This window comes from Apis mellifera, linkage group LG1, assembly GCF_003254395.2.
Source record: "Apis mellifera strain DH4 linkage group LG1, Amel_HAv3.1, whole genome shotgun sequence".
NCBI lineage: Eukaryota > Metazoa > Arthropoda > Insecta > Hymenoptera > Apidae > Apis > Apis mellifera.
The window spans coordinates 5393667-5415577 of record NC_037638.1 but is presented as its reverse complement, the minus strand read 5'-3'; the positions used below and the strand labels follow the sequence as shown (position 1 = coordinate 5415577).

The 21911-nt window shown below is 28.4% G+C and overlaps 2 protein-coding genes and 1 long non-coding RNA gene across 4 annotated transcripts in view; 2 read left to right on the top strand and 1 right to left on the bottom strand.

The window, feature by feature from the left end:
* LOC724192 (titin) overlaps positions 1-21911 on the top strand; it is a 71470-nt gene that overhangs the window by 32194 nt on the left and 17365 nt on the right. Inside the window, exon 8 of the mRNA XM_001119962.5 lies at positions 18364-19263. Within this exon, the coding sequence (XP_001119962.3) occupies positions 18364-19263 (900 nt within the window). The remainder of the gene's footprint in view (positions 1-18363; positions 19264-21911) is intronic.
* LOC100577977 overlaps positions 1-21911 on the bottom strand; it is a 35954-nt gene that overhangs the window by 13608 nt on the left and 435 nt on the right. The window contains exon 2 of one of the 2 annotated variants that reach the window (XR_003306123.1): positions 18929-19059. The exons of the other annotated variant lie outside the window; for it this stretch is intronic. The gene's annotated coding sequence lies outside the window, so the exon portion shown is untranslated. Of the gene's footprint in view, positions 1-18928; positions 19060-21911 lie in introns of those variants that run through there. 2 annotated transcript variants of the gene reach the window in all.
* On the top strand, positions 10024-11190 carry LOC107964644. Its single transcript, XR_001703523.2, has 2 exons — positions 10024-10704; positions 10782-11190. It is a non-coding gene; the product is annotated as an uncharacterized LOC107964644 (long non-coding RNA).

Here is a 21911-nt window from a genome sequence, read left to right as displayed (position 1 = left end):
AAATATTCCCCGCCTCAAATTCTTATTATCTCCCAATTTTCCTCGGAAAAACGAAGAATCCTACAACAATATTATTATTGGCAAAGTGGAACCGGTTTTCGAGGCTTCATCCTTACACAACGTAACGATAATAATAGAACATCTCGAACGAAAGCCCAGGGCACTGCTATTCTCCCGATGCTCTTCCTCGAAGACACGACCTTTCGGCTCGGTCGGCAAGCAGCAACAATGCCAGCTGCACTTGCCACGGATTCCGATCATTTAGATTGGCCCAACCCCTTTGATCTTTCGATCCGTTGCAGCTAATCCGATTCCACGGTGAAAGGCCACCCACCCGTCTCGATGATACAAAAATGCCCGTAAAAAATCGCCCATTTTCTGCGAATCTAAATGGCTACGCGCGCGCCACACCTACGCGCCACACCATTTCGTTGCACCAACGTTGCCTTTCTCTCCTCGTGATGAGGGATTATTGATACAGCGAGATTCCGTTAGAGGGATGCGAGCGCCGCCATTGTTGTGCCGGTCCGCCATCTTGTTCCACTCTCCGTTAAAAAATGTGAAAAATGTTGTTGCTCTCCGAGTACGGTTAATCGTGGGAGAAGATTAAAATAAACAGTGTGTGAGATTACGTTTCTTTTGTGCTTTGGTCGATTTATTTTCTTTTTTTTTTTTAATAAAAGAAATTTTCTTGATTTGGTTATGTTTGGTTGTCGTACGATACGTGCGATACGTGGATCGCAAAATTTGTGAATTCTTAGTTAAAAGTTATAATTATCCGTCGAATGAAGATTTTTTGTATTTAAAAGAAATTATATGTATCTATCGTGGAGAAAAGTGATGATACAATAAATTTTATAATAATGTTTCATTAAAAGCGAGAGGAATAAATATTGTAAATTTATATATATATATATATATATGGTATGTAATAAAATTTTATTTATATCCGAGCTACGATTAGGAACGACGTTTCAGTTATGATCCTGTTAAACGCGCTCGATTCGATCCACTTGTCCGAACTCCTCTAAGTGAACGCCTATTATTTGAACGAGATATTATAGATATTATAGTGGGGGGAACTGGTAAACATCTGTTGTAGCTCTATATTCCGTGTAAACTTACTACGCGAACTATCGTCGAAATTCTCTTGTGCTATTTGCCCTTTCGTTCGAACGAATTTATTATAATAGTGTATTGAGAAAAGGATGTATATCTCTCGAAATTTTTTTGAAAAATTTAATTTCTCGTAATTTTCCTAATTTTGTCGCAATTAATCTAATAACAATTTATTAGAAGAAAAAAAAGAAAAAAAATAAATTTCACGTGCAACGAAACGGAAAATTTATATGTTAATTTTTCTATTCTTGCTCGTATTAATGTCAGGGGAGAAACGTTTAAAGAACATAATTAAACAAAAGATAGCAAACATCATAATGAAATACCATGGGTGTGCCCATTTACTTTGTAATATCGTGCACGCGAGCTATAGCGTTGATGGAATACAGTATTATTAGTCTATATTTTTAAAATAAAATGTCATACATGTATTCATTAAAAATATATATATATATATATATTCTATAAATTCAATCTAATTAAATAATAATAGAAAAACATTTAAAATAGACAAGGAAATAAAATTTTCACGTTTCTGAAAATTTTAATCGAAAGATTTTTTAGATTTATTATATTTTATTATATCGTACATACGATGAAAAACAATGCAATCTCTAGTGAAAAATTGAATATATTATCTATCTATCTCGAAGAACAAGAAGCAATTTTGACAAGTTTCTCGACGATATGTGAATAGTAGCAACCTGTTGAAGACAACCGAAATCCAATTTACGGTTGAAATTGAATTGGTCGTGTCTCGATGATAAGTGGATTGTATTTACCGAATCGTTATCCGTTGCGATGTGTGCAGGTTTCGAGTATATATGCTGGTCAATTTCGTTGTACTGTAGTAGAAACAGTCTGCACCGATCAAGATAATGATCTGTTGCGTGCTTTCCGAGATATCGATACGTTCTACTGTTCGATCTTTAATGGGTTTCGCTTCACTGAGAAACAAGTACCGATGACTCATCATTGTAATTTGAAGAATTACGACTAGACGTAGACATCGGTTAACGATCGTGGACTCCTTTTCTCTTTTACAGATCTAATGAAAATTAGAATTTACTTTAAACTTTTTTCTCTCTTTTTTTTTTTCTTTCTCGTTATAAATGTATATTACGTATACTAGTATATTTAAAGATATTATTCTTTAATTTTCTAAAGTTAATCTTAAGTGAACTTTTAATGCGTTTCTCCTCTATATAAATAATTATTAAGACGAAAATAAATAAATATAATTTCAAATTAATCGATTTAGTATAAACTTTCATTCGATCTTAGGTTAGGTTATGTCAAGCACGTTTAGTTCAGATTTGCACAAAAAGTTTAAGTATTACATTTTTTAATAAAGAATAATAGAATAAAGTTGGATTGGAGCAACGTAAGTGTAATATTCTTAAAGAAGAAAGTTTTTTTTTTAAAAGAACGAACAATAGAGGATAACAATGGCATCCTAACCTCATCTCGATGCTGAACATTCGAAGATGAAGAAAAGGAGACGTGAGTCGAATGATTTAATACTTTCTTGTGCTAATTTATGAATATATTGAACGACAGCCCGATGAAAAGTTTCGAATTAGATCGACAAAACTGCAATTCACCTGCCTCGTATTTTCTGGCCTGCCGCGTTTCCAGTCAATTTACCGGCCGTAATGTTGTCCGCAATTTTCTTTTTCTTTTTTTCTCTCCTTTTTTTTCTTTTCTTTTCTTTTTTTTTTCTCTCTTCCTCTTTCTCTCCATGTGTCGGCAAAGAATTTGAAAACGGCGGTGCATTCATGGACGAGTGAGTAAGCTTGTCCGAGTTTAGATGCCTTTCTCCGTATACTGTCCAGTTTCCTATTTGCAGACGTAACGTTAAAAGATCCTTGTACATATTACCTCTTTCATGCGACGAGACGACACACTTGATAAATCCTATTACTATTTAACGGTTGATTATTATTTTAAAAAGGATTCCATCGGAGCAGTGGTTCTCAATCGTTAAATTAATTTAAAGAAGTAGATAAAAGTTAGGTTAGGATTCAATCTCGAATATTGGATTTTGATAACGAGTGCAATTCGCTCGAAAATTTTGACGCCAAATAGGTTATGTTATTTCTTTCGTAAATTTTTTTTATTTTTTTTTATTTTATTTCTCTTAAATTTTCTGCCCACATAATAGACATTGTATTATCGTAAAGCTATTTCTACTATCTCTACACGTCTTCTATTTCTTTAAACATTTTTTTTTTTATCTGGAGATACACGAAGAACAGTTAACTCTAGATATCCAAGTTATCTGAAAACGGATGTGAAAAAAAGCAATTTAGTGTTTATCCATTTAACAAGATAATTTCACATAAATTTTATAGTGGCTTAAACACATGCCTTCATATTTGAATGGCGGATCACCGTTTTATAATTTATAATACTTAAATTAACGGTTGTTAAAGATAGTTACATCAACTATGTTCGATTATTTGTTGATTTAAAATAAACTTACTTTATCATTAGAGAAGAATTTAACATCATTATCCGAGCCAAAGTATCAACGTATAAATTCCACGTAATAAGAATAAATTAATTCCAATAAAATTCGTTATTTAGAAGATCCAGTAAAATCTCATTTTTGATAAAAATCCGAGAAGAAATTTTCGCGATCAAGAATCTCGAGGAAGGGGATCATTTCTCTCGAGAAACGAGACCAAGGAGGAAACAAGTTTTCGCAATTCAAGAATCCTGAAAAGGAATTTTTGATAAGATCAGATTTCAGATTTCAAGATCCCCAATCAAGAATCCCCAAAAAAGGGATTCATTCCTTGTAAAAATAAACTCGAGAGAACCTTAAAAATATCGAATGAATATATATATATATATATATATATACATATTCGATCTTAGGTTAGGTTATGTCAGATACGTTTAGTTCAGATTTGCACAAAAACTATATATACATATATATACGATATTTTTATTTCGATATATATCATATTTATTTTACACATATATAAAATAAACGCGCGAATAGGAATCGAAAATGTGATCGATGAATGGAAAGCGGTTCGAAGCGAAGTCGAAACCTAGTCGAAACGTGACGTAATATCCGGACTTCTCGCGAGGTGGAAACACCAACAACTTTAAGGGAATCAACGAAGTGCGCAGACACCGCGCGTCGATCTCTTCTCCTCCTCCCTCTCCTCCCTCTCCTCCTTCTCCAACGCCGTTTTCCGTTACTTATGCGCGTCGTCTAGTTTTGCCCTCCCGGTACATTGCCACATCGCATTCCACGAGTGTGAATCATTCGAGAGAACCTGACGTAGATACCGCGAAAACGGCTGGTCACTTCTTCTCCTCTTCCACTCGCGTGTGCTCGCGTGTGCTCCTCGGCGGAGGAAAAAGACATTGCTTTCGCGAAGGGAAAGCATCTTTTTCTTTTCCTTTTTTCTCTCTCTCTCCCCTCTCCTCTTCCCTCTGGCGGGAGAAACTTTCGTGTCGTGTTAACAACCGTTGGCCCAAGAAAAATCGATGATTAAAGCGCGTGTAATTATCATATTAATTATTATAGCGATCGAGGATGAATCGATAGTTGTAATCGATTTCTTCCTGTTTATTAGCTATTCAATGATTAATGTTGATAAATTATGCACCTTTTCGGTTAATTATATTTTTTTTAATTGTAATCCTGTCTTTTTACGAATAGAGAAATGGATATGAAATATCCATATGAAGTATATATATATATATTCAATTGTAAATGGAATTATGAAAGTTGTGAAATATAAAGAGGAGGTGTATATGTATTTGGAACGATTATTTGTAATTTTATTTATTGGTTTTCCTTTGTTTTTACAAATCATGGTCGAAGAATAGATATTACAAATTTAATTTATTCGTATTTAAACTGAACAAAGTTTCTTCTTTTTTGTATTATCTCTATTTTATTTATTGTAAAAATAATGGAGGGAATAATCATGGATCCCTTCATTTCGTTTCGTAGAATCGATATATCTTCTCTTCGTTCTTCATCACTTTCTCTGATTTTGCTTTATTAATCAGACCCTTGTTACTTGAAATCTTCTTGTTATCTCGAATCTGCAATTTGCTTAAAATTTTCAGAAATCTTATTCAAACGCATAATGCGTTCTCGACGAATTTTTATTGATTTATTTATAAATTTAATAAAATTATTTTTATATTGAAAATATAATGTTTTTTTTTAAATTATATAAATGACATAGATTTATAATTTAAAAATTTATAAATTTTGGTGAATTAAATTGATTTATTTATGAATTAATTTATTTAAATTTAGAAATATAGATTTTTATGTCTGAAGGGTAATAAAATTAGAAGCTTTATGATATTTTGATGATATTTTTTTATAATAAATTTATTAAATGTAAAGAATTATTATGAAATTAATATGTTTAATAGACAGCATTTTCTAAAATCTTATTTGACGCCTGTTTAAAAAGTTTTGATATCGGTGGAATTTCTAACGGATCGTTGTCTTATTTTTGATAGTAAATTATGCGAAACGTTAAAGAAACGAAAGTAATTTACTAACCGGTACTTATGATTCATCACGCTTACAATGAGTCGTAAAAAGAGTGTGAAATTTCAAGCTGTCCTTGTATCAACCTTTTGTTCCTCGTCCTTGATCTTTTTACTTGGCAGGCATTAATGTACAGCTTTCGTTCGATTCTTGTAAAGGATAAATTTATCGCAAATAAAATTTCAAAGTGATTTCTCTTGTATTTAAATTTTTCGTTGTGTTCAATAATAAAATTAATTCCATACAATTCTATAAAATTCTATTGTATAATTTATTTATATATTTTTTTCTCTAATTTACATGTATATCTTTAAAAAATAATAATAGAATGTAAAGCAATATTGTCAAATTAAATCAGATAAATTATATAATTCGTGCAATAATAAGTAAAAATGTAACATAACATAACATAACATCGTGATATATGAAGAATGGCTAGAAGAATTCGACACATGTGTTAACCAGGATGACTCATTGTTAGATCAAAGTTTTATTACCAGTGTAATACGAATTAAAATAAAGGCCATAGGTAATAAATCATATTCCGATTTTGAAGAATTAAAAGAGTAAGAAATCATAATAATTTTTTCTGATAGAAAAAAATATTAATTCTTCGACGATACATAAATAAAATTTTTCGTATATAAAAATTTATTTTATTTGCTTTCGATTTCAAGCGAATGCTTTAATTGTAAAAATAACGATGATTGCTCTTCCTCGTTTGTAAAATCGGTAAAACAGTTTACACTGATTACAATTGATCACGCGTGATATAAATGAATGTAATTCCATTCCAAATTCCATCTCGATGGAAAAGGGTAAGGTTAGTCAATTTAAATTTCGTACACACGAAACCTATCCAAATAGCGCCATCTATATTGCAGACCGCAATTTCGAATCATGTTCGAGTCCCCTAACCTCTTTTAATGTAATTGTCCGATAGACGCTTACTCGTTAGCACCCTTTGTTTGTAGATCTAACGGACGATAGAGACTCGCATTTTAATCTGACTGAGTAATCACATTTGATTATCGAACTTTAAAACGAGAATTTGATTCATTACTATAAAATTAGAAAACTTTCTTTTAAATGTATTTAATGAACTGAAAATTATAATAGTGGTATTTCATATTTATAAAAGTTATAATTAATGCTTTCGTGATGTGAAAATGTATAAAGAATGAAATAAGAATTTAATTTATTGTGAAAGTGAATATAGAAGATACTTTTAAAAATTGAAATATGATTTAAATTATTTAAATTTTGATTCATGTTATTGCGATTTTCGTTCCATCTATTTTAAAGGTTAGAATATTTTAAAGTTGATTATGATTTTATTTATTATAAAATTTTTTACAAACAGCATCAACGAAATCCATAAAATTATTCATCAAGTTATCGGTTCTTTCGAGAGGTTATAAAAGTGCATAAAATTTTAATATTTTGCATCGTTCGTTTTTTCTTGCTTCACAAACTTTGTATCAAGGACCAGAAACCGGTATCAGTCTTATTCTCATTGTCAGACGCAAGAGATAACCTCTTCTCTCGTCCTCCTTCGTACTTTCCTCCTACTGTAATGTTTTATTCTTGTTCGCATACCCTTTCATGATTGTTAATCGAAAGATAAATTGTACTGAGTAATACTGATAAATACAATGTTTAATAATCGGATTAATTAACATGATTCATTTGTATAGTAAATTAAATTACTATAGTTTAATATTACATACTCTTCATATCACAAATGAATTTTATGTACGACTTACTTGTCCTATTTAAGCCTTTCATCTTTTCTCCCCATATTAAGAGACTAAAAAAAGTGTTTGAAATTATTTATAAGGAATTTTCATTGAATATTTATAAGAATTTATATATTCATTTAGTCAGAAACAATTTTCAAGTCAATAACTTTTTTTCTTATAGTAATAAACCATTCTTAATAAAATTTCATTTGAAATATGCTTTTTTTCTGAATATATCTTTTGTTTGTAAATGATGGAATTCGTATTGAACTTTGTTCAATGTTTAAAATATATTCAGTAACATATATATGATGAAAAAATTCAAACTGTTCCAATTTCATAAAAGAAAAAATTTACATTTTACATGAACAGAACAATTACAGATACTTTGCAATCTTATGTTCTGTTAATCTGACTGTAAGAACATTGGAAATGGCGATCGCAAAATTTTACAGAGCTTATCGTGCTGGATGACGTGTCCCGTGCTCATATATGGCTCTCCATACATATGTAAATAAACGCGGAATAAACGGAACGTTATAATAACAATGAGCAGTGGAGGGGGTAAAAATACAGGGTACAGAGTAAATGTGTATAGAAAGATGAAGGGGGGCAGTGTGACGCATGGTTTACGACACGAGGGAACACCATTATTTCCCCTAACGCGTCGAGAATGTCGAACGCTAATCCACTGGTAGCGGATGGACGAAAGTTGCCTGAATATTGCGTGTATCAATATGCATGAGGCACACTGGCCACTCGAACTATGTGGCTTCTTTGCTTTCGGTCATCTTCTGTCCTACAAGTCGACTTTTCGATATTGAAACAGTTCATATCTTTTAAATTTGCAAATTTGTTTACTATAAAGTAGATAATCTATCTCGTAAATTTCTTTTTTGAATTACGACGCGAGATATTTTACGAAAATATAATAAAAACAGCATATCTAGAAACACTAAAGAATCTATTAATTTTAATATGCGTATGTTTTTCCTTATATCGAATAAATGAAAATTCGATTTAAACTGCTACATGATGTTCCCACTTTCGTTGTTCGAAGATCCAACAATTTCGCGTATCCTGGCACACTACGTACCAGATCGGTATCTTCACGAACGCGAACAGCAGACGGCAAGTATGTTGGTTAGAGAAGCAAGGGGGTTTCCGAGCGATGACCGAGACTTGGGGTGGGGGTTGCGAAAGGACCAATCAAGCTGAGAGAACCTGACGAGGGTGGCGTGAGTCATCGGTAACGGTCTGGTGGCGACATCCGGTGGTCGGCAGTCTGCCAGTCGGTCGCGAAACGCCACGCCCGCCGTTTGAAATCTGCGAGAATCTTTTTCTCGTTTGTGTACTTCGATACACGGGCCCTCGTATGATCGTTTTGCGAACGCGAGGGAAACCGGGCCGAGTTTGCGCAAGCAAATAAACAGCGGTTACGAGAACGATTTTTCCAGCTGACCGGGAGCCGGCTTCTTCGTCGGCTAGTGTTCTGTGACGGCTATCTGCTTGGACCACGTTTTCCAGTGCCGGTATATAACATAAAGTGAGTTTACAATCGTATCGATTTTGCTGTTTCGATATTGTTTACGGTATGAAATTTTGGTGTCTGTGGCTCGAGAAATCTAGTGTTAATCGGAACAGAATATATAGCAAGCCGGTGCTTAGCAACTCCATCAATTTTCTTTTACCGATTCAAAGAGATTCTCTTCTGAAATCTTTTGAATAGGAGAGCGGAACGAATTCAGTTACTTTAGTTTACTGTTTTTACGTGTATGACAGATATTTCATGTAAACAATTGATAATGACATCGAAAAGGGTCACATGTGGTTATACGTCATGTTGCCGATCAAACCGGTAAATTTATTCTATCATTTGCTCTATCACCAGCTATTAAAAATATATTAGAAACTATATAATAAATATTAAATATTTAAATAATTTTTTAGTTAATTTTTCTTTGGATTAGCTTATTTGTATACGATTAGACAATATATTGCGATATATTTATTCTAATGTGATATGAGCGTTTAATAAAGTAATTTTTTTTTTGCAATATCAAGTATTATATAAATAACAAAAAATTTTTATCTTGAGATAAAAATATTTTGAATTTTTGAAACTGAATTTTTTATATTAAAATTTGTATTGAATTTAAACTAAATCTAAATTATTAAACTTTTTTTTTCTTTGAAGTTGATATTAATTCTTGCTTTTTTACTACATTTTTTACAATAATCATTTTAATTATTTCTATATTTTATTAATAAAGATGTACAAAAAATAATAATTAAAATAAAAATAAAAAAAGTGACATAAAAGACCGTTAAATGAATGTCCTTGTACTTATTATTTAATTTATATGTATATACAATATATACATGAATGTATATATTATTTACGAATAACTAAATAAATATATAATTAACTGGTATAAACATATTCAATTTTTCGAAAGTAGTTAATTATTTTTAAAAAAATAAAATTTTATTTTTTATATAAATTCTATTTATTATTATTTATTTTTTCATAACGACGCAAAAAAATATAATTTAATATATTTTTTTATATAATAATGATATTTAAATATTATAAATTATTTGTATATTTTTAAATTTTAAACTATTTTATTTTTCATATATACATGTGAATTATTTTTGATATATTTCAAATTAATATTCCCGCTCTTATTATGATTTTAAGTTTATGATGCTAGATGGAGACACTAGTCCCTTTTCAATAAGTACTGTAATCTAACCTTACAAATTATCGCGTTGCGGGGAATACGAGACGAAAGAAACGTGCACTTTTATGGCATCAAAATTTAAGAAGACGAATGGCATTTGTTTCATGAAATATTTGCAAAATTCAGAAATTAACTTATTCGTGACATAAGTATAACGTATAATACAGGAAGTAAAATTGAAACTCTCGAAGGTGGCCGCGAATTTTCCTCGGTCGATAACTCTAGGTGTATAGACCACAGAGCGATAATAGACGCCGTGCTTAATTGCATTTTATACTATCGTAAAATGCTACGATACCAGTATTGAAGACAAAAATGAAAGCAGAGTAAATGCGGTAAGCCGCAGGTTTCTGTAACGTAATACCATCGTATACCGGGACAGAAGTTGAGAAAAAAAGATGACCGCTGCTCCACACCACACCATGCCGTTTAAAAAAACCGATTGAGAAAACTTTCTTGAAAAATAGTAAATTTCCCTGGGATATTGAAATATTCTATATAAAAAAAACGTTATAAATGACGTTATAAATCGTGACTTATCGTCATGTTATATTTTCTGGTAAAAAATATAACGAAACCGTTTCTGAAAGGTTAAAAAGATAAAAATAAATTTATCTTCTTCTGAGTTATTTTTAGGTTATTTTTTTGTGCCACTGGAATTTCACATTCGTTGAGTATTAAGATGAAGAATGCATTGTATTTTAAGAATAAAGAGAAACAATATTGAAAGAATAGTTATAAAATAGTGTTTGAATTTAATATTTTCATATTTTTTTTTATACGAAAAAAAAGTTATTTATTTGTTATTGAATTTTAACGAAAAGCTCGCTTGCTGTTTCGATAAAAGAAAGATATCAACGAACGAAATAAAAAAACGTACATCTTCGATGGTGGTTTCTATATACCGCAAATCCGCCGCTACATGCATACATTTTCATAAAAATGCGGAGATCCGCTTTCTTTCCTGTTAGCCGCGGGCGGAACGCGATACGGCATTGTGTGTTACACTCTCATGTTAATTCTGGCAATAAAGATGAGTGTTAAATGTGTTCTCGTTTCCTCCCGTTTCCTCTCGTTTCGTAAATGCGTGGATCCTTCTCAATATAATTTTATGATTTCTTAGGTTCAATCGATTTGTTGACTGTCATGATTCACATTTAAGAATGCTAAAAAAAATTTTTTATAAATTTTGGAATTTATAATTTCTTAAAATTAATAGATATATTTTAACTATTTCAATGGATTTAATATAATTTTGGATTTAAATAAAATACCTTATATTAAGTAAACCTAATATGAAATCGTACAAATCGATTTTGTAAAATCACCAAATTATATTTTAACAAGAAATGTTATGGTATTTTAAATCAATTTTAAATCAATAGTGATTTATAAAAAATATAATGTGATGACAATCAATTTGTCCATAATGTGTCATCTCATTGCTTTTTTCGCTATTTCATAGTTGACAGTAACCATCTAAAATACATAAAATACATCATACAATATAGGCATCATTTCAATGATGATTTTAATATATAAAAACTTTACTTAAATGTTTATTTATATATAAATTGTTGTCTATGTGATTTACAATTATTTTATTTCAATAATTCATTCATTTCTAGAGGAAATTATAATAAATTATTATATACTTATATAATATTTTTTTTTTTAAATTTAACATGATTAATAAAACTTATATACTCATATTAATTGATGATAATTATAATGTTTTTATTATATGAATATATATTTAAAATAGTTAAAAATAAAAATGCTTAAAAATTTAATAAAAATTATTTACTTGCATCAAATGGAAAAAAATTTCTTACAAAACTGGATTAAATGAATTCAAAGCAAAATTCAAAATGCAAGATTGAAGATTAACAATCCACTATGAAAGAAAAGGAAAGGAAAGGAAAGAAGTATAATCAATCATTCGGATGCAAGAAAAATATATACTAATATAAGACATCAATTTATTATGTATAAATATAATATAAATATAAAAATATTTGTTAATTTTATGATAAAATAAATATTTTTTAAAATATTTTACTAAAAAGAAATTATTATTTAAAAAATATGCTAAAAAATGCTTGACATAACTTGATCATAATGATTTCAGCATATATTAACCTTTAAACGATTATTATTATATCTGTTGATCATATCATGTGTAATGTTAAATATATGATTCATTTCACAATTGTTAAGCTTTTTTAAAATCATTTAATTGTGTAAAATCTTTGAAAACTTTGATGACTTTCAATAAATGATAAATTTTTAATATTATTGTAAAGAATAAATTTCTCTTTATCACAGTATATCAAATAGGTTAGAATTAGTGATTTGTCATAACGAATAAAATAACTTCTTTACAGTTTGATGTCATTCATTCCTTTATTGAAGTGACTCATTCTAAGATTTTAGCAATTTAATAACTTGTTCTTTTTCTTCAAAAATATATAAAAGTGTATAAACTTATCATTACATATCAAAGATCATTACACATCACATTCTGTTTGGCATGAGGATAATTCAAATATTAATAAGACATTTGATTGGGTGTGGTTGTTTTTCAATCTTGACTCAAAGTCAAGATTTGTATTTTTAAACTGGTGAGATATAATTGTTTTAATTTCCAGAACTTTATCTTCAACCAAGGAGATTGCAATATGTATTAATTTTTAATATTGACAAAGCTTTTGTTATCTGTAATTGGAAAATTGAGATTAAGAGATTAAAAGAAAGCTATTTAAACGTATTGAATTTATATCTGACCAATAAGTATACATCTATATTTTTGTTTTATTATAAAGAATCTTCTAGAAATAAAATACTTTCATTATTAACATCTTGAAAACTACCTGAAGATAAATGAAATCTCTTGACATCAACAAATTCTTAACCATTAAAATCACAAAGTATAATTAATAAATTCAGATTCATCTAATTAAGATCAATTAATTGTCAATTATTAAATTGACAGAATGAAAAATGACAAATATTTACACTTTCATGCACAAATTTTTGAATGAGAATCCTCACTGTTAATGAATTCCTCACTCCGTCGAACAAAATACGACGTGTAGTAAAATTTTAATGGAAAAATCGCGAGAAAGGCTGGCGATACTTGCGATCAGGGCCGATGAGCATTGGTTCAACGATCGTTCCGCGAGCGGATCTTGATTTATGCGCGCACCACCTATATAATTCATATTCCTTAGATATAGTAACATTTCAAAGGAGGTTAAGTCTCGCAGTGGGAAATTTCGTTCGTGAACGCGGATCGTATTGGCCCGCTTTCTTTTTATTTCTTAACGAATATATATATTTGTTTCAAATGAATCATTGTGATCGTCGATATTTAGATGTTGCAACGGATGAGAGATCACTTATCTTCTTTAATTGTGCTGTTTTTTTTCTTTGTATTTCTTTTCATGTGATTCGAGATTACGTCCTAACCTATATATTTTGAAATCACACTGTTGCTTTAATCAATTGAATTTTTTCAATTGGAATTTTGTTTAATTAATCAAAAATTCTTAAATTTTACTAATTCTGAAATTTTTGTTCGTCCAGATATTTTGTTTCATCGATTAAATAAGATTTTATTTTGTTAAACTTCGATTAAACTGAGATTTTGTTTTGTTGAATTGGTCAGAGTTTCTTTGACAGTTGGCCAACATTTTCCTTTGTTAATTGTTCCTTTGTTTCGATAATTGTTACTATCCATATCTAATTATCAGTTCTTTGTATATAATTATCAGTTCTTTGATGTTATTTGAACTATATCTGTGATGTTATTATATATCTAAGTAAAATAAATTTTTAAAGATAGTAATTTTCGATAAAATATTTCCATTTATCAATTAATAAAGAGAAGAAATATATTTTATATATATATCATAGAAATATACATTTCTTATAATGTAAACAAATTTACATTTCTTATAATTTGTTATAATTAAATATTGAAAGCTTGTAGAATGTATTAAAGATAAATATCTAAAGGTAAGAAAAAAAAATCTTTCAATTAGAGAATTATTGCAGCAAAGAGAGTATGATCTGATTAAGTATCGCATGTTTCTCTGCATTATTTGAAAGCCAGATTATTATGATGAGTTATACATTACACTCATCGTTTATATTCATCATTTAAAAATAACAAGATAGAGTCACGAAAACTTCTATCTTTCGTTTGCTGATTGTCTTTCACAAAAGTAAAGTTAACTTCTAACCAATTAAAAACAAATTGCCATAATAAATTATATCTTAGACTTTCATCTTTTCTTACTTTTCTCTTCATTAAATAATGAAACTCTTAAATTGTTAAAATGCAGATATTGATAAATAGAATATATATATATATTTTAGCAATCAAACAAAGTCTTTTCTCTAAAAAAGCTAATTTTTTTTCGAGTCTTCTGTCAATTTGCAAAAAAAATCTATATAATTATATAACGATAAATAAATTTTAAATTATTTTAAGTTTCGTTTTATGCACGAAACGAATTAAAAGTAATTCGTGCAAACAAAAAACTGAAATATCGATCGAATCAATGTCCATTTCATCGTGTAGAATTCGTGCAACCAAATATCGTACCCGTCTTTTAGGGAGCCCAATCAATAATAGTTTGTTCAACTCCACTCACGAATTTCCATGGACACGGTATAAACACGGCCTACAGTGTACAAGTTTTTGATAAATCTCCTTTTGATCTCCGCTTTAATTTACTTTTAAAAATGAAAGAAAGTTATTCACGCATTTTATCCTATTTTTATGTAATTATGAAAAAATGAAAATTTGCAAATTATCTGGTAAAAGGAAATAATGCCTTAAAAAGAATTGAGAAACACTGAATATATATATACACTGATAATATATACAAGGTGTCCTCTAAGAAGAAAATTAAATATCTAAAAACAGTTAGTAGAAAGAAGATGTTGTTTGGAATATATCTTAATAATTAAATTTTCTTTCTTCTAAAAAATTATAAATTCATTTCTAAAATTTTTCTTCTTTCATTAACAAATCATTATTATTCATAATATCAAAGAACTTATTACTAATTATTGTAATTGTAACTAATTTTATTAATAATAATAGTTTTATTAATAATAATAAAATTTTATTAATAATAATAGTTGAATTTTTTTAAAAAAATTCTGACCAATCTCTCTTCTTTTTTTATTGTAAGATTTTCCAGAAATATGATTTTTTATATCACAAGAAATATATATACATATACACGTATTGTATATACATATATTATATAGTATATATACAAATAATATGGAATAAAGGAGACCCGGTATTAACACAACTGTCTATTGTCCGTTGTTGCATTACCGTGCCACGTGTAATCCAATATTTCCGTGTAATTTAAACTCTTCTCGTCTGTGCAGTACATTGCACGATGAAGAGGTAATTTCTCACCATGATGTTAGCACATTCTCTCATTGCACAGAAAATTTCATTCGCGTTTTAACACCCTCGCTCATGAAAAGTCTCATGATATATCATATTATATTTCATCGAAAATTAAATCATTACGCGTATTAGATAATTTAAGCGATAAGGAAAATTCATAGCTCAACTTAACACTTTGAAATATTTAAAAAAAAAAATGAAATTTTATCATTTTCATCTTTCTTTACCTAAATATGTAATTCTTTTTTCAATATGTAAATGTTATGATAATATATATATAAATATTAATAATAAATTATTTTATCATGGATATTTTTTACATTTATTATTATATATTTAAACAATAGCATATTTTAATTAGGAAAAGCAGAGCACGTGTCTCCATATGAATGAACAAAGCCTGACATAATATAATCAAAATGACCCAGTTTTAACGGATCACACGGTATAGTCGTAAAAGTGTATCCCGCTAAATGTGCGTCCCTGAATGCAAGTGCATTGACCTATGCGCCACGTCTACGTAGGTTTCTCCTTTCCACCCTCTTCTTCACCCTAACGTGTTTCTTTTATTTTCCCTCTCTACCGGTAAGTTGTTCTTCTTTACCTCCTGATTTCGGGTTTGCGTCGGTAATTTCTAGTTCTTTTTTTTTTCGTCGCGACAAAAAGTATTCACCATTTCCCCATCATTAATTCTCTCTCTTCGCTTTTCTTCCTTTCGGTCATCCTTTTCCATTCCTCGCGTCAAATATCGGAAGTAATTTAGATTTTTAATGGAAGAAATGAATGCAGCTCGCACAGTGGATGGATAAGAATCGAGCGATTCTTATTAAGAAAGAAATTTGCGATTACGGTCGATACGAATCGTTTGAATATGAAGAGAGTATCGTAGAATATTGTGAATTTAAAGGAGTTTCGGAAGAAATAATTTTCTTCGAAGAAATTCGAGATAAATTAATATATTAGATTGGAAAATTTAATACAAAATCTTTTATTATTATTTTTGTATAAATAATTTATGAAGTTATGATTATCATGAGAGTTTATTATAATATAAGAAACAGAAAGTCTTGCAAAGAAATATTATACATTATATGTATGATTCTTAATTCTCAAAATTAGATATTTAATTAGCAAAATAAATTTTCAATTTACTAATTACTTCAAATTCTAATTTTAAAAAGAAATAAATGCGACAAAATTAACTTAAAAATCTAATTTCCATGGTAATGAATCTATATTTAGTATGTAAACATATGCCTTATAACTATTAATCAAAACTATTAATCATAAATTATTCAACATCTTGTTCATCAAAATGTTATTATATAGACACGTTATTATCGAAAAGATTACAGCTTGTAAATGAGATATTCCATTTTTTATAAACAAGATAACACGCTCAAAGATAAATATAACGAATGCAAAGATATCGAAAGTGAACGAAAATCTATTTCCATCTTACGATCATTTGTCAAATTGACATTTCAATAGTCATATTTAATAATTCATATAAATGTTGCATCATGAAAAATAATCTAATTTAATTCAACATATGTATAATTCTCTCATCGTTTTAAATTTTTCTTTTTTCAACTTGGCCGACTTTTCCAAGCACTTTTCTTCTCACTTTTCAACACTATTTTATTATTATTCGTTTTTCTATCTTTTTTTTTTTTATACACACGCACATTCAAATTTTTATTTATATGCCTAGAAATGAGAGAAAAAAAAATTATTACATTTTACACCTGCGGAAAATCTTTCGCCTCTTCATCCGTTATACCAGAAGCTATTAAATGAGAATTATCTTGTGAGAAAGAGCATCTATTGTTACTCTCGAGCGCATCTTATTATATTTCCAGTGTTGTACGTGCGATATTACATCACGCACGCGGTAGACCGGCAATATAGTAATTGTAATTATGTAATTTTGAATCAAATCGTTCCGGTTCACGTGAATCATGGTTATCATAAGTGATTCATGCGGCTGTAAATAACTTTTTTTTTTATTATTACAAAAATCAGGAAAAAAATCGATAAATGGAGCAACTGTTATTTAATATCAAAGATGTTGAATGATGATATGTTGTGTAATTAGCAGTGTTCCATATACACTCGGAATGAAGTTGAAAGTAAAAGAAGGAAATTAGTGAATGAAAATACGATGATAAGATATTTTTATAACATTTTGAAAAAATTAATTTGTAATAATATTTATTATTTATTTTTTAGTTTGAAACAATAAAAAATTAAAATAAAAATATATAAACTAAATGCAAATGTCATTAATCTTTATCTTAATAATTTAGATTTTAAGTAAAAAAATTATTTATCTACATTATTCAAATAAATAATTTATTTAGAAAAATTGAATTAGAAAATGAATATAATCGTGAATGAATCATGCAATTGTATTATTTTTTTCCTCGAGTATTATTGGAGATTAACAAAAAAGGAAGATGTTTAATGATGTAATGAAATTCCATTTTTTATGAATTTTTTTTTTATGTTATATTTCTCTTACTTTTTTTTATACACTTCTGATTAAAATTCTTAAAATATTTTTTAATGAAATTATCGAGATTAATTTTTCAATAATTTATGTTATACAATTATAAATATATTAAATGTCTGAAACTCAAGTTGAGAACACAAAAAATTTTAAAATATTTGAAAACAAAAAATTACAATTCATAAAATCGTTGTAAAATATCACAATATTCTATTATCGACAAAGAAATCTTTTGGTTAATAAAAATATTTTTTATTATATTTCAGACGGTTTTAAACGCACGTACCAAATCCTGCTGCACTGGGCGAAGCAGGGAGGTTCGGAAGATAACATCACCGTGGTTGTGGTCCTGTTAACTCCAGCCAACGCGATCGCAGCCAGACCTCTAAACGCCCATCCGTACTTTCGTTTACAAGTGAATGATATACTCGAAAAAATGAATTCAAAGGACAAACCGCTCTTTATGGATATCGACGATGCCCATAACGCGATCAATTCGAACATCCTCAAACAATCTATGATTTCTCAAGAGTCACGTGACGAGGACGACGGTATATTGGCGGCTAGTAACGGAAAACACGAAAATGGCGACGCTGATTACGATTATTCCGACTTGGGACCCGAGACGAACGTGGACGCGATCGACGATGTGACAATGCCCGTGAAAAATCTCTCGTACGAATTTTACAAAGATGACGATATTTGCCATGAGGATGGCCGAACCGACAATGACTCGAATATTCTCGACAACAGGGACATGGACGAATCTATCAACGCTAACCTAAATGCCAACACCGATATAATGACGCATGAACAAATCACTGATAATAATTTGCACGAAGACAACGATGACGATGACGACGACGATGACGACGAGGTGGACGAGAACGATGACGATGATAATAACGATGATGAATTGCATCAAGATAACGATGATGTTCCCGATGACGAGGTTATGGTATCTAAAACAAATGAAGACGATATTCCTGAGAACGAGATAAATAACTGTGAAAAAGTAAATAACGAGATATGCGAACAGCTTATGGAAAATATAGTGGACGAGAAGAAAACGCGTGTGGAGGGCCAAGCAGATATGCCACAAGATGTCGTTGATGAAGCCGGTCCTGTGCACTATGACGAATCACCGCCATCACCGCAAGCTAACAGTAAGTGTGAACTACAAAGTAAACCACGTTTCTATGAACGACCTATTTCCTCGTGGATCGCGAGGTGCGTGTTAATGTTTGGAAAGTTTATTTTCTTGAGTTTCGTGTCGGTATACGATTTTTCGAGCTTCTGAGGCGAATCGTGAATTTTCTTGATTTGCAGATAAGATCTTGATAAATTTTTTTTATGATTAAACTTTTTTTCCGTTTTAGGTTAGTTACTAATAATGTTTTGGAAATCCAGTTTCAATGTAAAAGTAAAATTGATAGTTCAGTTTAAAAATACTGTCTCTGGTTTTTATTTTCAGATATATTAGTTAAGTTTGTTGAGAAACGCAATCATTATTATTGCATAATAATTATAATATACAAATAATTGTAATGAGGGAATTAAAATAATGTTACCTATGAGATAACCTAATATTAGAATAGATTTGATCAAATCATTCTCTCTCTTCAAATTTTATAATAGAAGAATAATATAAACAATATTATTTTGCTCAAAAATTGAAAGAAATTGAGTAATCATGAATAAATATTAATTTGTTATCAATATATTTTAATATTAATTATTTTAAATTAATATTAATTTAATATTAATAATAATAAAACTGGATATTTCTAAAAGACATTATTTAGAGAATAATTTAATATTCATTTATAGACATATACATAAATATTTTTTGAAGATTCAATGAAAAATAATTAAATTATGCAGAATGTTATGTAATAAATTACTGCAATTAGAATAAAGGTAATTCCTCGTGAAAAATATATAATTATAAAAATATTTTTATAATTTATAGGAAAGAATGCGAGAAATGGGATACGTATTCGCATTTTTAAAAATATTCGTTTTATGTGTTTGATTAATAAGAGATAACGCAACAAAAAGAAGTTTACAATCAAGATTAGATTCGTTTTAAATTGAAACAAGTAGAAGTAGATTGTAAAATATAAATACTACACGATGAAGCATCTTATGCGAAGGACATATTAATTCATGTTGATTTTTCTTATATGGTTTATAAAAGAACAGTATTATAAAAAATTTCAAAAGTAAAATTAGAATTATTTTTCTTATAATTTTTATATTCATATTTATTGATGCAGATAGATTTTAATTTTACAGTTTTCATATTTTTTAACAAATAATTTTATCTTTATTAAAACATAATTATTATAATTCTTTTTAAGAAAAAAAAAATATATAGACTTCTTTTCTGTACTTTATCTATTTATAGATATGTAAAAAAAGAATTATGAATAAAAGTTTATTTGCTTTTAATGCATAACAAATGGCAATAATAAATATTTTAAAAATAGTTTTTTTTTTTTTCAAATAAAAAACTTAAGGTCATTCATCAACTTAAAGTTATGTTATTAGTCGTATATCTATTGAAAAGAAAATTAACTTGAATTAATAGTTCTATTACTTATAATTACAAAATTTAATTATTGAAAAATTTTTTTGTCTTTAATTAACTTTGTTATGATTTTTTTTCAATCTCGATTCTTTTTTTTTTTTTTCTTTTAATAATTTCTTATCGAAGAAAGAGAAGGAAACGATATTTATTCTAAATTTTACGAGGAAAACATCTGTTTAGTTTTTCGATAACACTGCAACATCTCTTTCCATTCGCGTCGAAAGGTTGGATTTCGGTTAATTCGGAGAAACCGGTTAGAAAGAAGGTCGATGCCATCGGATATTTTTGACCATCGTTACGTGAAACTTGCATTATCTTACGCACCAGTAAAGAATTTAGAGAAATTAAATTTCAATTATAATCAATATATAAAATATTTTTTAAGAATATATTCATCAAACTATAAATTGTTAAATTCAATCTGATATAAATGAGAAATTCTTTTTCTAATTTATTTTTAAAGTTCACAAGTGTATGAAATTTTTATAAATTAAATATTTCATGTTATTTGAGATATTCTCTAAATCAGCACAAAATTATTTAGGAATGATTTAAAGTAAATGAATGTTTTTATATTTCTTAAATTAGGAATTAATTCAAAGTAAAAAATTTTTTAATATAAAATACGAATTTTAAAAAATTCTCCATCATAAAAATAACGATAATTATTGCTGAATTGAAAATATTTTAAAAAATATTCATTTCTTACTTTTCCTAACTTTTAAATTTCATTATTTAAAATTTACTACGAAAATTTACTATTTTGTTGTTATTTTTATTAAAAAACAATATCACACAACGATTTAAATCTAAATTCTATAATTTTATATCGAAATTCGTGTAGAACTATCGCTTGCCTATATTAAAATATCTATTAATAAGAGACATTAACAAACATAACTTCAATAATACAATACATAAAGTATTAAGATAAAGTATTAATACTTTCTTACAGTTAATAACTAACTTTTTATTACTTATTTAATTATTTCAATGGTAATTTTACTTCTTTTTTTTTTTTTTTTCAATATTTTCAAAGTGCATAAGTATAATTACATTTTAAAATACGGCGATAAATTAATTATCATTTATAGCATGTAATAAATTTTTATACCTAAAATTATTTTTTCTTTATAAAAAAAAAATTTTACTTACCCGATATATAAAAAAATTATACACTAATACAACGATCAATCTTACGTGAAAGTATTTTTCATATTG